General features: G+C 43.2%; 1 protein-coding gene across 1 annotated transcript in view; it reads left to right on the plus strand.

Moving 5' to 3' along the window:
* The window catches only part of LOC127154150 (uncharacterized), a 104,323-nt gene that overhangs the window by 54,552 nt on the left and 37,236 nt on the right, over window positions 1–12,535 (plus strand). Inside the window, exons 17-24 of the mRNA XM_051095558.1 lie at window positions 256–429; window positions 613–783; window positions 968–1,141; window positions 1,374–1,547; window positions 2,846–3,016; window positions 6,134–6,307; window positions 6,484–6,654; window positions 6,810–6,983. Coding sequence (XP_050951515.1) covers window positions 256–429; window positions 613–783; window positions 968–1,141; window positions 1,374–1,547; window positions 2,846–3,016; window positions 6,134–6,307; window positions 6,484–6,654; window positions 6,810–6,983 — 1,383 coding nt within the window. The remainder of the gene's footprint in view (window positions 1–255; window positions 430–612; window positions 784–967; window positions 1,142–1,373; window positions 1,548–2,845; window positions 3,017–6,133; window positions 6,308–6,483; window positions 6,655–6,809; window positions 6,984–12,535) is intronic.

A 12,535-nucleotide genomic window follows, 5' to 3' on the forward strand; every position in this document is an offset into this window, starting at 1 on the left:
AGATACTCAGGTCTGAATTTGGTTAATTTAACATGAATCAATGTAAAGCTCCGGCTGGTCTGTAAACTGGCGCCGTGTCACAACGAATGGGTCAGTAATGTGAAATTGGTGTGTTGGTGTAGATACATTTATAAAATAATGACAAACTGATGCTTTTTTTGAGATAATGGGACATGTTAATATCCTAATGATGTAATAAATGCTAATGAAATCTTGTTTTAATGTGTGTGTGTGTGTGTGTGTGTCTTTCTATAGACTTTCAGACTGCAGTATCACTGAAGAAGGTTATAAAGCTCTGGCTTCAGCTCTGAGATCAAACCCTTCACACCTGATAGAGCTAGATCTCACAGGAAATGATCCTGGACAATCAGGAGTGAAGGAGCTCAGTGATTTACTACAGGATCCAAACTGTCAACTCAAGACACTGAGGTGAGAGATCATGAAATAATGTTAAATAAATGATATGTAGGTAAACTTTTTCTTTTTTTATGTAATATGTTGATCAGCCTGTTGCTGCATAACAACAAAAAAAAAAAAAAGAAAAAAACTTGGGCTTTTAAGCAATATTTTATATTTTGTCCATTGATTCCTGTTTTATCTTCTCTTCTGCAGGTTTTTGGGTCCCGCTGCAGATGAAGCCTGTCAGTATGTGACTGGAATTGTGGGTAAAAACCTGTTACTCTTGAGAGAACTGAATCTGAGTGAACATGAACTAGGAGACACACAAGTGAATCAGATCGCTGCTCTACTGCAGGATAAACACTGTCAGCTCAACACACTGATGTGAGCATATATGTTATGAAAACAGAAACTCATTGAATGGCTGTTTATATATTTTTAATGTGTTTGTCTTTTAGTGCACCTTTTTTGTTTTCTTCAGTCTAGAACGTACTTGTGTGACAATTTGTGTTATAAAGGAAGAATAACATTTATTTATTTATTTATTTATTTATTTATTTTTTAATAGACTTTCAGACTGCAGTATCACTGAAGAAGGTTATAAAGCTCTGGCTTCAGCTCTGAGATCAAACCCTTCACACCTGATAGAGCTGGATCTCACAGGAAATGATCCTGGACAATCAGGAGTGAAGGAGCTCAATGATTTACTACATAATGGACTCTGTTCATTAAAGACCATCAGGTGAGAAAAAAAAAAAAAAAAAAAAAACTTGAAATATTTAAAAAAGATCCACAGATGTGAAATCAGCTGTATGAAAATAAATTGAAGGGTCAAATGCACCGCTGTTGAAAAAGAATGACATGAACTGAAATTAAATAGCAGCTCAGAGAAATTCAAAAGACACACAACAGAATGTGTAACACAAATAATGTAAAAATATAAATGATGTGAAATCCTTATCTGCTTCCTGTAGGTTTTTGAAAAGTCCTGCTGCAGAGGAAGCGTGTGAGTATCTCACTGGAGTTCTGGGTAAAAGTCCATTACTACTGAAAGAACTGGATCTGAGTGGAGATAAATTAGGAGATCTGGATGGGGAGAAACTCTCTGCTCTTTTGATGGACTCTCATAGCAAACTGGAGAAAATAATGTGAGTGAACATGATTTATACATTAAAACCTCTTTGATTATTCATTATTAAAGACTGTCAGTCACATGTGTAATCAGATATGAAGAGCTGTTGATCTGATGTGTGTTAAATATGTGCTGAATAATAATAATCAAGCGTTACGTTAGTTCAGGCAGAACACGTCAGTCAAGCTCACATCAGCTGATACCGCCAACACTAACAGTAAGGCAAGGCAAGGCAAGTTTATTTATATAGCACATTTCATACACAAAGGTAATTCAAAGTGCTTAATCATAATAAATTATCATAAAAACAATAATAAAAACAATAATTCACAAAGAGGCAGTAAAATAATCATAAAAACAATAATCAGCAATAAAAAAAAAAACTTTTAAAATGATTAAAAATTGTTTTTTAAATAAAATGTTAGACAGTTAAAAATGGAAGTGAGCATATCTGCAATGTATTTAGGTCCTAGGCCATTGAGTGATTTATAAATGAGTAAAAGTACTTTACAATCAATTCTAAAAGTAACTGGAAGCCAGTGTAGAGACCTGAGGACTGGTGTGATATGCTTAGATTTTCTGGTTCTAGTCAGAATCTTGGCAGCAGCGTTCTGGATGAGCTGCAGCTGTCTAATGGTTTTCTTGGGAAGGCCAGTGAGGAGACCATTACAATAATCCACACTGCTTGTGATAAAGGCATGAACAAGTTTCTCCAAGTCTTGACTGGAAACAAAACATCTCATTCTTGCAGTGTTTTTGAGATGATAGTATGCTGATTTAGTTACTTCTTTGACATGACTACTGAAAATAAGGTCTGACTCCAGAATCACACCAAGATTCCTGACTTGGTTTTTGGTTGTATTACCCCTAGAGTCAAGGTATGCATTCACCTTGAGAACTTGCTCTTTGCTTCCAAATGCAATGACTTCAGTTTTCTCCTTGTTTAACTGAAGGAAGTTCTGGCACATCCAACTGTTAATTTCATCAATGCATTGGCAGAGGGAATCAATGGGGCTGTAGTCATTAGGCGATAAGGCTAGGTAAATCTGGGTATCATCAGCATAGCTGTGATAGGCAATTTGGTTCTTTCTCATTATTTGAATTAGTGGGAGCATATACAGGCTAAGAATTGAGCTAGGCAGCGCTAGAATTGAGCCTTGAGGGACTCCGCAAGTCATGGACATCCACTTAGACTTATGCTTTCCTATACTCACATAATAACCTCTCCCTTCTAAGTATGACCTGAACCAACTGAGAGCCATCCCAGAAAGCCTGACCCAGTTTTCCAGTCTGAAATGCTGTTTTTGTGTTCAGGCTGAATAATTGTGAGCTGACAGAGAAAAGCTGTTCAGTTCTAGCTACTGTTCTCTCCTCCAAAACCATCCTGAAAGAGATGAACCTGAACAACAGTCGTCTGCTGGACTCAGGAGTCAAAGAGATCTGTGAGGGACTGAAGAATCCTGTGTGTGAGCTGAAGATACTGAAGTGAGTACATTTCAACAACAGCTACACTCAACACCACAGCAATGAGATCAATATTGCACCCTGGTTGATGATAGGAATATTATATATGTAAAAAATGTATATTTACATTAGAATTTATTTCTTTTCGACGCAGAATGTCTTTACAAACACATTAAACAGGAGACTTTTCAGACAGGCACTCCACTGCACAGTTGGCAATCTAGAGTCCATCTAGCAGGCATACGATAACATCAGCATTTTCATGTTCTTTGTTTGGATGATAACTCAGGCAAACAATGTCCGATCAGCCTTAAACTTCACATGTTTGATAAGAGTCCAGTCCTGAGCACATGTCAGTTGTAGTCATAGCGCCACCTGCTGACAACAGAAAGTGACGTTTAATGCTGTTACGGACTCCTAGCAACATACTAAAAAGCGTTAGCAAGTTTTAAATAGGCTAACAACATGCTAGAAACATGTTAAAACATGTTAGCAACACTTAGCTAAGTGCTAAAGCATGCTATTAATGCAATGACACAGGAAGTTACTGTAACTCAGGAATGCAATGTCCAATCTGCCCCAAATTTAACAGGTTTGATAAGAATCCTGGCTTGAACACATTTACATGCCAATATTCAGTTATAGTCATAGCGCCACCTGCTGACAACAGGAAGTGACATATTTCATACTGTTATGGATGCCTAGCAACATATTAAAAAGTATCAACAAGTGTTAAATAGGCTAGCAACATGCTAGAAACATGCTAAAACATCTTAGCAACACTTAGTTAAGTGTTAAAGCATGTTATGGATGCAATGAAAAAGGAAGTTGCTGTAACTCAGGAATGCAATGTCTAATCTGCTCCAAACTTAATACGTTTGATAAGAGTCCTGGTCTGAACACATTCACATGCCAATATTCAGTTATAGTCATAGTGCCACGTACTGTCAACAGGAAGTGACATGTTTAACACTGTGATAAAGAATTGGCAACACACTAAAATACGCCATTGAGTGCTAAACTTGCTAAAAACATGCTCAAACATGCTAGCAACACTTACTAAGTGCTAAAGCATGTTGTTAAAGCCATGAAACAGGAAGTTGTTGTAATTCGTGCAAACAATGTCCAATCTGCCCCAAACTTCACATGTTTGATAAGAGTCCTGGCCTGAAGATATTTACATGCCCATATTCGGTTATAGTCATAGCGCCACCTGCTGGCAACAGTGACAGGTTTAACACTGTGATGGGCTATTAAAAGCACAGCAAAATATGCCATATTGTGCTAAACATGCTAGAAACACTTACTATGTGTTAATGCATGCTATTAATGGCATGAAAGAGGAAGTTGTTGTAACTCAGCAACACAATGTCTGATCTGCCCCAAACTTCACATGTTCGATAAGAGTCCTGGCCTGAACACATTTGAAGGCCAATATTCAATGCAATCATAGGGCCACCTGCTGGCAAGCATTCCTGACCTGAAAACATCTAAAGGCCAATATTCCATTATAATAATAGCGCCACCTGTTGGCAGCAGGATATGTCACGTCTTACACTAACTCAAGCATGCCATGTTCAATCTGCACCAAACTTCATATGTTTGATAAAAGTCCTGGCCTGAACACATATACATGCCAGTATTCAGTTACAGGCATAGTGCCACCAGCTGGCAGCTGGAAGTTTTGCACATTTAAATGACTTTGACATATTCCTCCTATGTTTACTATATTAAAAGCATAGTGCCCACCGTTCGCTGTTTCCCTAAAGCTACCGGTCAGCGGTGAGCCCGGGCGCAAGGGCCCTTTCATTGCTGCTTGCAGCTTTATTATTATTATTATTATTATTCTCCAAGATGAATCGCATTTTTGAGGGCCTAAACTGTCAGGATCCTGTCCTGCCTGTCTTGTCTTTATTCAATGTTTCTCTGTTTGTTTTGTGTCTAAGCACATGGTTCTGTTTATGTTTGTGTCTGCCACGTGCTCCAACGTGTTGTTTTGGGTCTCGTCTTGTTTGTTATCATGTTTGATCCTGTCCTGCCCTGTTTCCTGAGTTCCCTGGCCTTTGACTCCTACTACCTGACTTTGGCTCTCTCTCAAGTATCTAGTCTTTGGTTCTGTGGGCCTCCACCTGGCAGCAAGACCGGTGCTTCTGAGATCTACATCAAGCTACAGGTTCCTGCCTAGTCTTTCCTCTGGAGCTGCCTCTCCTGTGCTCAAGTCTATTGCCATCTCTGACGGTCTCAGTGGTCACCCCTCTTGCCCGTATTATTGTTGTCATCTGCCCTGCCCCTCTGTTTGGACTATTTCACTCCTCATTCTCCCTGCTGTTGTAGTCTACGTCTTGTTAATAAAATCACCTTTGTCTGCTAGATATCTAGAGTTTTCATTGAAGGCATGTCCGTGGCATCCTGTCAAAGTTCGATGTTTCATCCATGAAAAAGGAAGTTGCTATAACTCAGACAGGCAAAGTCTGATCTGCCCCAAACTTCACATGTTTGATAAGAGTCCGGTCCTGAACACATACCCATGACCATATTCGGTTATAGTCATAGCGCCACCTACTGGAAACAGAAAGTGACATGTTTTACGCTGTGAGAAACTCCTTCTAAAGATTTCATGAAATCAACATTATATTCGGTCAGTCTAATCTAAAGGCCTTTGCGATGTTAAATTGTGAAGATCTTGAGTTTTCATCGAAGGGCGTGTCCGTGGCAGCCTGACAAAGTTCGATGTTTCTCCATGGGAATAGAAGTTGTTGTAACTCAGCCATACAATGTCCAATCTGCCCCAAACTTTACATGTTCGATAAGAGTCCTGGCCTAAACACATCTGAAGGCCAATATTCCATTATAATCATAGCACCACCTGCTGGCAACAGGAAATTACTTGTTTTACACTAACTTAAAAATGCAATGTCCAATTTGCACCAAACTTCACATGTTTGGTTAGAATCCTGACCTGAAAACATCTAAAGGCCGATATTCCAAAGATGGAAAATGGAAAATGTTGAAGATGATACCCTAATGGTGTAATACATGTTAATAAAGTATTTTAATTGTGTGTGTGTGTGTGTGTGTGTGTGTGTGTTGTTTGATTTGTTTTTTTGGTTGTTTGTTTACTTGTTTGTCTTTCTATAGACTTTCAGACTGCAGTATCACTGAAGAAGGTTATAAAGCTCTGGCTTCAGCTCTGAGATCAAACCCTTCACACCTGATAGAGCTGGATCTCACAGGAAATGATCCTGGACAATCAGGAGTGAAGGAGCTCAGTGATTTACTACAGGATTCAAACTGTCAACTCAAGACACTGAGGTAAAATGCGATGAAATAATGTAAAATAAATGACATGCAGGCAATTTATTTATAAAACAATATTTCAATAATACAGTTTGTAAATCCATCCCTCTCACAGTGTTTCAGTGAGTCAGATGTTGTTTTTCCACCAAGTTTATTTAAGAAATTAAGTTTCTTTATCTTCTCTTCTGCAGGTTTTTGGGTCCTGCTGCAGATGAAGCCTGTCAGTATGTGACTGGAATTGTGGGTAAAAACCCGTTACTCCTGAGAGAACTGAATCTGAGTGAACATGAACTAGGAGACACACGAGTGAATCAGATCGCTGCTCTATTGCAGGATAAACACTGTCAACTCAACTCACTGATGTACGTTTTTTCATTGTTGCAAGGACACTTGTGACTTTTGTAATGTGATTGTCATCATCATCATCACAATCACCAGTATTTGTCAGCTGGCTGTCAGCTAAAACATACTGATAAATATTAAGATTAAAACTGAATTGTGTTTTTTCTTTATGCAGTCTGAATAACAACTGTATCACAGAAGGAGGTTGTCATGTTCTGGCTGCAGCTCTAAATTCAAACCCTTCAAATCTGACAGAGCTGGATCTGAGTGAGAATAAACTAGGAAACCCAGGAATGAAGATCATCTTGAATCTGTTTGAAAATGTACAGTGTAGACTGGAAAAGCTGAAGTAAGTATTTTAAAAGTGTATCCCATTAATTACCCAGACTGTAGTGACCCACCACAGTTTCATAAATTTGAAAATATTTTACACTTGTCATCAGGACTGCACAATTAATCAAAATATACTCAAAATTGTGATATGACAATCAACATATCAAATCACATAAGGCTGAAATTTAATTGAATATATAGTCTGCTGTGTCACATGCTTAAAAGTGCATTTACATGTGAGCAGATAATGAGTTAGTATTAATAAATCTTGTCCTTAAACCAGTACCCTCCAACATTTAGCAAAACAAAGCACACTGAAAAAGCCATATCTTTAAAATTGAAATCTATTGTTTTCTATGTGTGTTCAAACACTGGTGGCATCACTCAAAATCTGTCAGTGGCTATTAACTACAACACAACTCACACAGTTTCCCATTAAATTGCATTACCAATAATTTGGGACAAATGTTAGTGTGTACTGACTTCACTCTAAGCTGGAGGATTGGCAACTTAGTTTTTTCTATCAACTTAATTCAAAGCAAAATTGATGCCACTTTGTTAATTCTTTAAGTGAACTTTTGCCTGCGCACTAGTGATTAGATTCACTGTTTTGAACATCAGAATAGAGTACAGGATGACACATCTGGTCTGTAACGCAGCGCTTGTCACTGGAGCTGCTGAAGACAAGACCTCGATTTGGCTTTTTTAGAGGATGACAGTGGAGTTCAGTACACAGATTTTTGTGAGGAAACAGATAATCACTTCATGAACTCACAGCCTCTCTGTTCATCTTTAACATGTTTGACACTAAACATTCATTTTGTACTGAGCTATTTTTAGAAATAAATGCAGTTTTATAATATAAGTTATAGAGAATTGTTTTATTTTGATTTAGTTTATTTGTATCTCCAAACTGAATTTGACTGTTGAAAAACTGAAAGCATTCAGTGATTCATAATCAGATTTCGGCATACATTCGTGCATTAATTATGCATTACTTCATGCATGGCATGAATTATCAGGAACTAATATGAGTTCAAAGTCTTTTATTCATGACTTCATGGATGAACAACCTCTTAATTAAGACATTAACTAAGATGGATACATGATCATGATTTATTACACATGATCATGATGTTTTCTTTATTCACAAAAAAATAAATAGGTGAATGGACAGACCCCAACACTGGCCAATCACAGCACATAGCATGTCAATTCTGTTGACATCCAAATACAGCAGTCATCATTAACTAAGCATTAGCTTCTAATGACTTCATCATGTTTGTGGCCCTTCAACTAAAGTGTTGACTTGGTCTAGAACCCTGCATTTTAACCTGAGCCTGACATGCCCAAACCTTTTTATGCCCTTAGGGCCGGGCTTCGGCCCAATTTTCATGTCATATTTCAGACAGGGGCCGGGCTTCGGGCCTGCAGGCATCTCCTTATTTTTATATTTTGGACATCCACCAATTGTAGTGATGAAAAGAGACTTTCGAGACCAGCTCAGAAGGTGTTTAGTGTCTCAGTCAGCAGCAGCAGTGATTGCCTTCAGTGCAGCTGGCTCAGTTCTGTGTTCAAGCACATGTAATAGACTAAAGCTTGATGCAAAGCACCGGCAAAAGTTATTACCATGAATGTGTCGGGGGGAAAAAGTAAGGAGATTTTTTAATTAGCTATTCATAAACTAGTGTTTCTGAGTCAGTGTTGCAGGGATAAAGTTGCCGATCCTGACTCGCCATCTCCTTTTTAGAGAGAAGAGCAAACGAGTTTTTGGTTTCGATTTGTTTTATTTCGTTAAGTAATAATTTAAAGCTTTCTATAGATATATTTACCATATATGTGTCACGAATCTGGTCGGTGTCCCACGGTCCGCTTACCACCAGATGTCACTCTCGCCCTATCACACACGGACTGTTGCACTACACCCTGGACTACATTCCCCATCAGCCATTGCACTTCACCCGCGACCAATCAGCGGCGCTATAAAAGCCCCGGTCTTTCCCCTTGCAAACCATGGAGTATTGTGAGTTGTTCTTGTGTTCTATTGTTAGCGTTCCCTAGTTTCCTTGTTCCCGAGTTACTAGTTCCCAGTGTTTAGTCCCCTCGCCTGGCCATTCTCGTCTCGACTGCTCGCCGCCTGCCTACCTGACTCTCGCTCGTGTTTTTGGACTATTCTCTACGTCTCTCCTGTGATATTCCTGTTTGCTCCTGTTTGACCCTGCCTGTCTGACCATGTCTTTGCCTCGTCCATTAAATAAAAGCTCACATTTGGATCCGCTCGCCTCTCATCTCTCACTCCCTGTTACAGAATACTCTGTCGCAACAGGATCCAGCAGCTTCACCCCCGGACATTCTTTCGATATGGACACTGACAGAATTCTTTGTAGGATCAAGCAGGGACCATGCACACTTGAGCAATACATCTGTGAGTTTTTGGCTATTGCCAACTATTCCACCCTCCCGGACTGTATCCTCATTGAAATATTCTGTGATGGTTTAAATGAACTGTTAAAAGCGAGACTGAGACGCGAGGGTCCGCGTTCGTCTCTGGCCGTGTTTATGGACTATGCTTTGTTGTGCGTGGGCTCTCCGTTTACTGCGGGTGTCGCGGAGGAGGAGCGCGACGCCACGGAACCGCTGACCGCCTGGATCGTGCGGGAAATGGCGGCCGTGTCGGAGCGCGTTAGAGTAATGGCGGCGACAGCGGTGCCCGTTCACAAAATGGCGGCCGCGCCGGAGCGCGTTCATACCCTGGCGGCGACAACAGAGCCCGTGCACAAGATGGCGGCGACGGCGAAGCCCGTTCACAAAATGGCGGCGAAAACAGAGCTCCGTCACGTCACAGCTACCATACCAGAGCTATATGAAGTTGCAGCTGTGTTCCCTGAGTCAAGTCAAGTTTCCGAGTCCAGTCAAGTTAAAGCTGTGTTTCCTGTATCAAGTCAAGTTAGAGCTATTGTTCCTGTGTCAAGTCAAATTCCAGCTGTCGCCCCTGTCTCAAGTCACGTTACAGCCATCTTTCCTGAGCTACTGCACAAGATGGCAGCCTTCCTAAAGCCTGTTCACAAGATGGCCACGGTCTCCAAGCCATGCCACAAGATGGCCGCCATCTCAAAACTCTCGGCCAGCACTCGGACGCCGCCTGTGGTCATGATGGCCCACGTGCTGGATTCACCCCTAATGGCTGTATGGGCAGCTAAAATGGCCCTCCTTCAAGTCGCGGCTGCTACCCCAGGGTCAAGTCAAGCTTCCAAATCCGGCCCAGTTTCCGAGTCCAGCCCAGCTTCCAAGTCCAGCCCAGCTACCAAGCCCAGTCAAGCTTCCAGGTCCAGTCAAGCCAAAGCCGTCATTCCTGAGTCAAGCGAGGTCACGGGCCTCTTTCCTTCAAGGTCAAGCAAGGTTTCACCCGAGCGCCCAGAACCACCGTACAAGATGGCCGCCACGCCACAGCTTGTCGCAAAGATGGCCGCCACACCAGAGCCTGTCACAACGATGGCCGCCACACCAGAGCCTGTTGCAAAGATGGCCACCACGCCAGAACCGGTCGCAAAGATGGCCGCCACGTCAGCCAAGCCAGAGCCCACTAACGCCTCGTCAGCCAAGCCACAGCCTGCTAACGCCATGTCAACCAAGCCACGGCCTGTTTCCGTCATGTCTTCTGCTCCTGAGTCTGCACCCATCATGGCCGCCCTTCCTGAAGCGGTTCCTGAGTCAAGTCACATAACAGCGGCTGTTCCTACTAAGTCTAGTCAAGTCACAGCCGGGGTCCCTGAATCAAGCAAAATTCAAGCTATGGTTCCCGAGCCAAACCGATTTAAACCTGCCGCTCCTGAGTCAAGTAATGTCAAGACCGCTGTTCCTGAGCAAAGTACGGTCAAGGCTGAGGTTCTTGTGTCAAGCAAAGTCAGAACGGATCCTCCTGAGTCAAGTCAGGCCGCAACTGGTCTCCACGAACCAAGTCAAGTCACTGCCGATCTCCTAGAACCAAGTCAAACCACGGCTGACCTTCACGACCCAGGTCAGGTCACAGTTGGTCTTCACAAGTCCAGTCAGGCCTCAGCCAGTCACTACAAATCAAGTCAAGCCGCAGGTGATCTTCACAAGCCAAATCAAGTCACAGCTGATCTCCATGAGTCAAATCTGGTCATTACTGATCTTCACGAGCCAAGTCAAACCACAGCTGATCTTCATGTTCCAAGTGAAGTTGTTCCAGAGTCGAGTCATGTCCCGCCTGACGGCCCAGAGCCTCCCCATGTCTCATCAGACCTCCCAGTGCCTCATCATGTCTCATCTATTTGTCCAGAGCCAAGTCACGTCTCGTCTGACCTTCCAGAGCCTTGCCATGCCTCGTCTGACATCCCAAGATCACGGCCTATCATGATGGCCGGCGTGCTGGACCCACCACTAGCATCAGTGAGGGCAGCGAACATCCCAGTGGCATCGATACCTTCTAGACCCACCTTTAAAGAGGTCCTGCCACCCGCCACTGCTCTTCCCTTAATGGCGGTTGCCATTTGGTGTGTGTGGTCTGCACACTGTGCTCCTGAGGTCACATCTGTTTACAAGTCAGCTCCTGAGGTCACGTCTGTTCATAAGTCCGCCCCTGAGATCACGTCTGTTCTCAAGCCTGCTCCAGTGCTCCCGCCTGGTCACAAGTCTGCTCCAGAGCTCCCGTCTGATCACATGCCTGCTCCAGAGCTCCCATCTGATCTCAAGCCTGCTCTAGAGCTCTCGTCTGATCTCAAGCCTGCCCCAGAGCTCTCGTCTGGTCTCAAGTCTGCTCCAGAGGTCCCGTCTGGTCTCAAGTCTGCTCCAGAGGTCCTGTCTGGTCTCAAGTCTGCTCCAGAGGTGCCGTCTGGGCCAAAGTCTGCTCCAGAGGCCTCCCCCATTGGAGAAGCTGCGCCAATGCCTCCAGAGGTGTCAGCGCCAGCTGTAGAACCTCTTATGGAGGGGGCGTTAACCTCTAAACTCTCTGCTTCTCCCTTTCTTCTGTCTGCCTCCTCTGTCACTGTTCTCCCCAGGTCCCGGTCCATTATGCGGGTTCCTGCTCAGCCCTGGAGGGCCCTGGCACCTCCTGTTCCGCCCTGGAGGGCCTCGGCGCCTCCTGCTCTGCCTCTGGTTCCGTCCTGGAAGGTCCTGGCGCCTCCTGCTCTGTCGGGCGCTATGTCACGAATCTGGTCGGTGTCCCACGGTCCGCTCACCACCAGATGTCACTCTCGCCCTATCACACACAAACTGTTGCACTCACCCCAGACTACATTCCCCATCAGCCGTTGCACTTCACCCGCGACCAATCAGCGGAGCTATAAAAGCCCCGGTCTTTCCCCTCGCAAACCACGGAGTATTGTGAGTTGTTCTTGTGTTCTATTGTTAGCGTTCCCTAGTTTCCTTGTTCCCGAGTTACTAGTTCCCAGTGTTTAGTCCCCTCGCCTGGCCCTTCTCATCTCGACTGCTCGCCGCCTGCTTACCTAACTCTCGCTCGTGTTTTTGGACTATTCTCTACGTATCTCCTGTGATATTCCTGTTTGCTCCTGTTTGACCCTGCCTGTCTGACCATGTCTTTGCCTC

This window comes from Labeo rohita, chromosome 22 (assembly GCF_022985175.1).
Source record: "Labeo rohita strain BAU-BD-2019 chromosome 22, IGBB_LRoh.1.0, whole genome shotgun sequence".
In the NCBI taxonomy this organism is placed as follows: domain Eukaryota; kingdom Metazoa; phylum Chordata; class Actinopteri; order Cypriniformes; family Cyprinidae; genus Labeo; species Labeo rohita.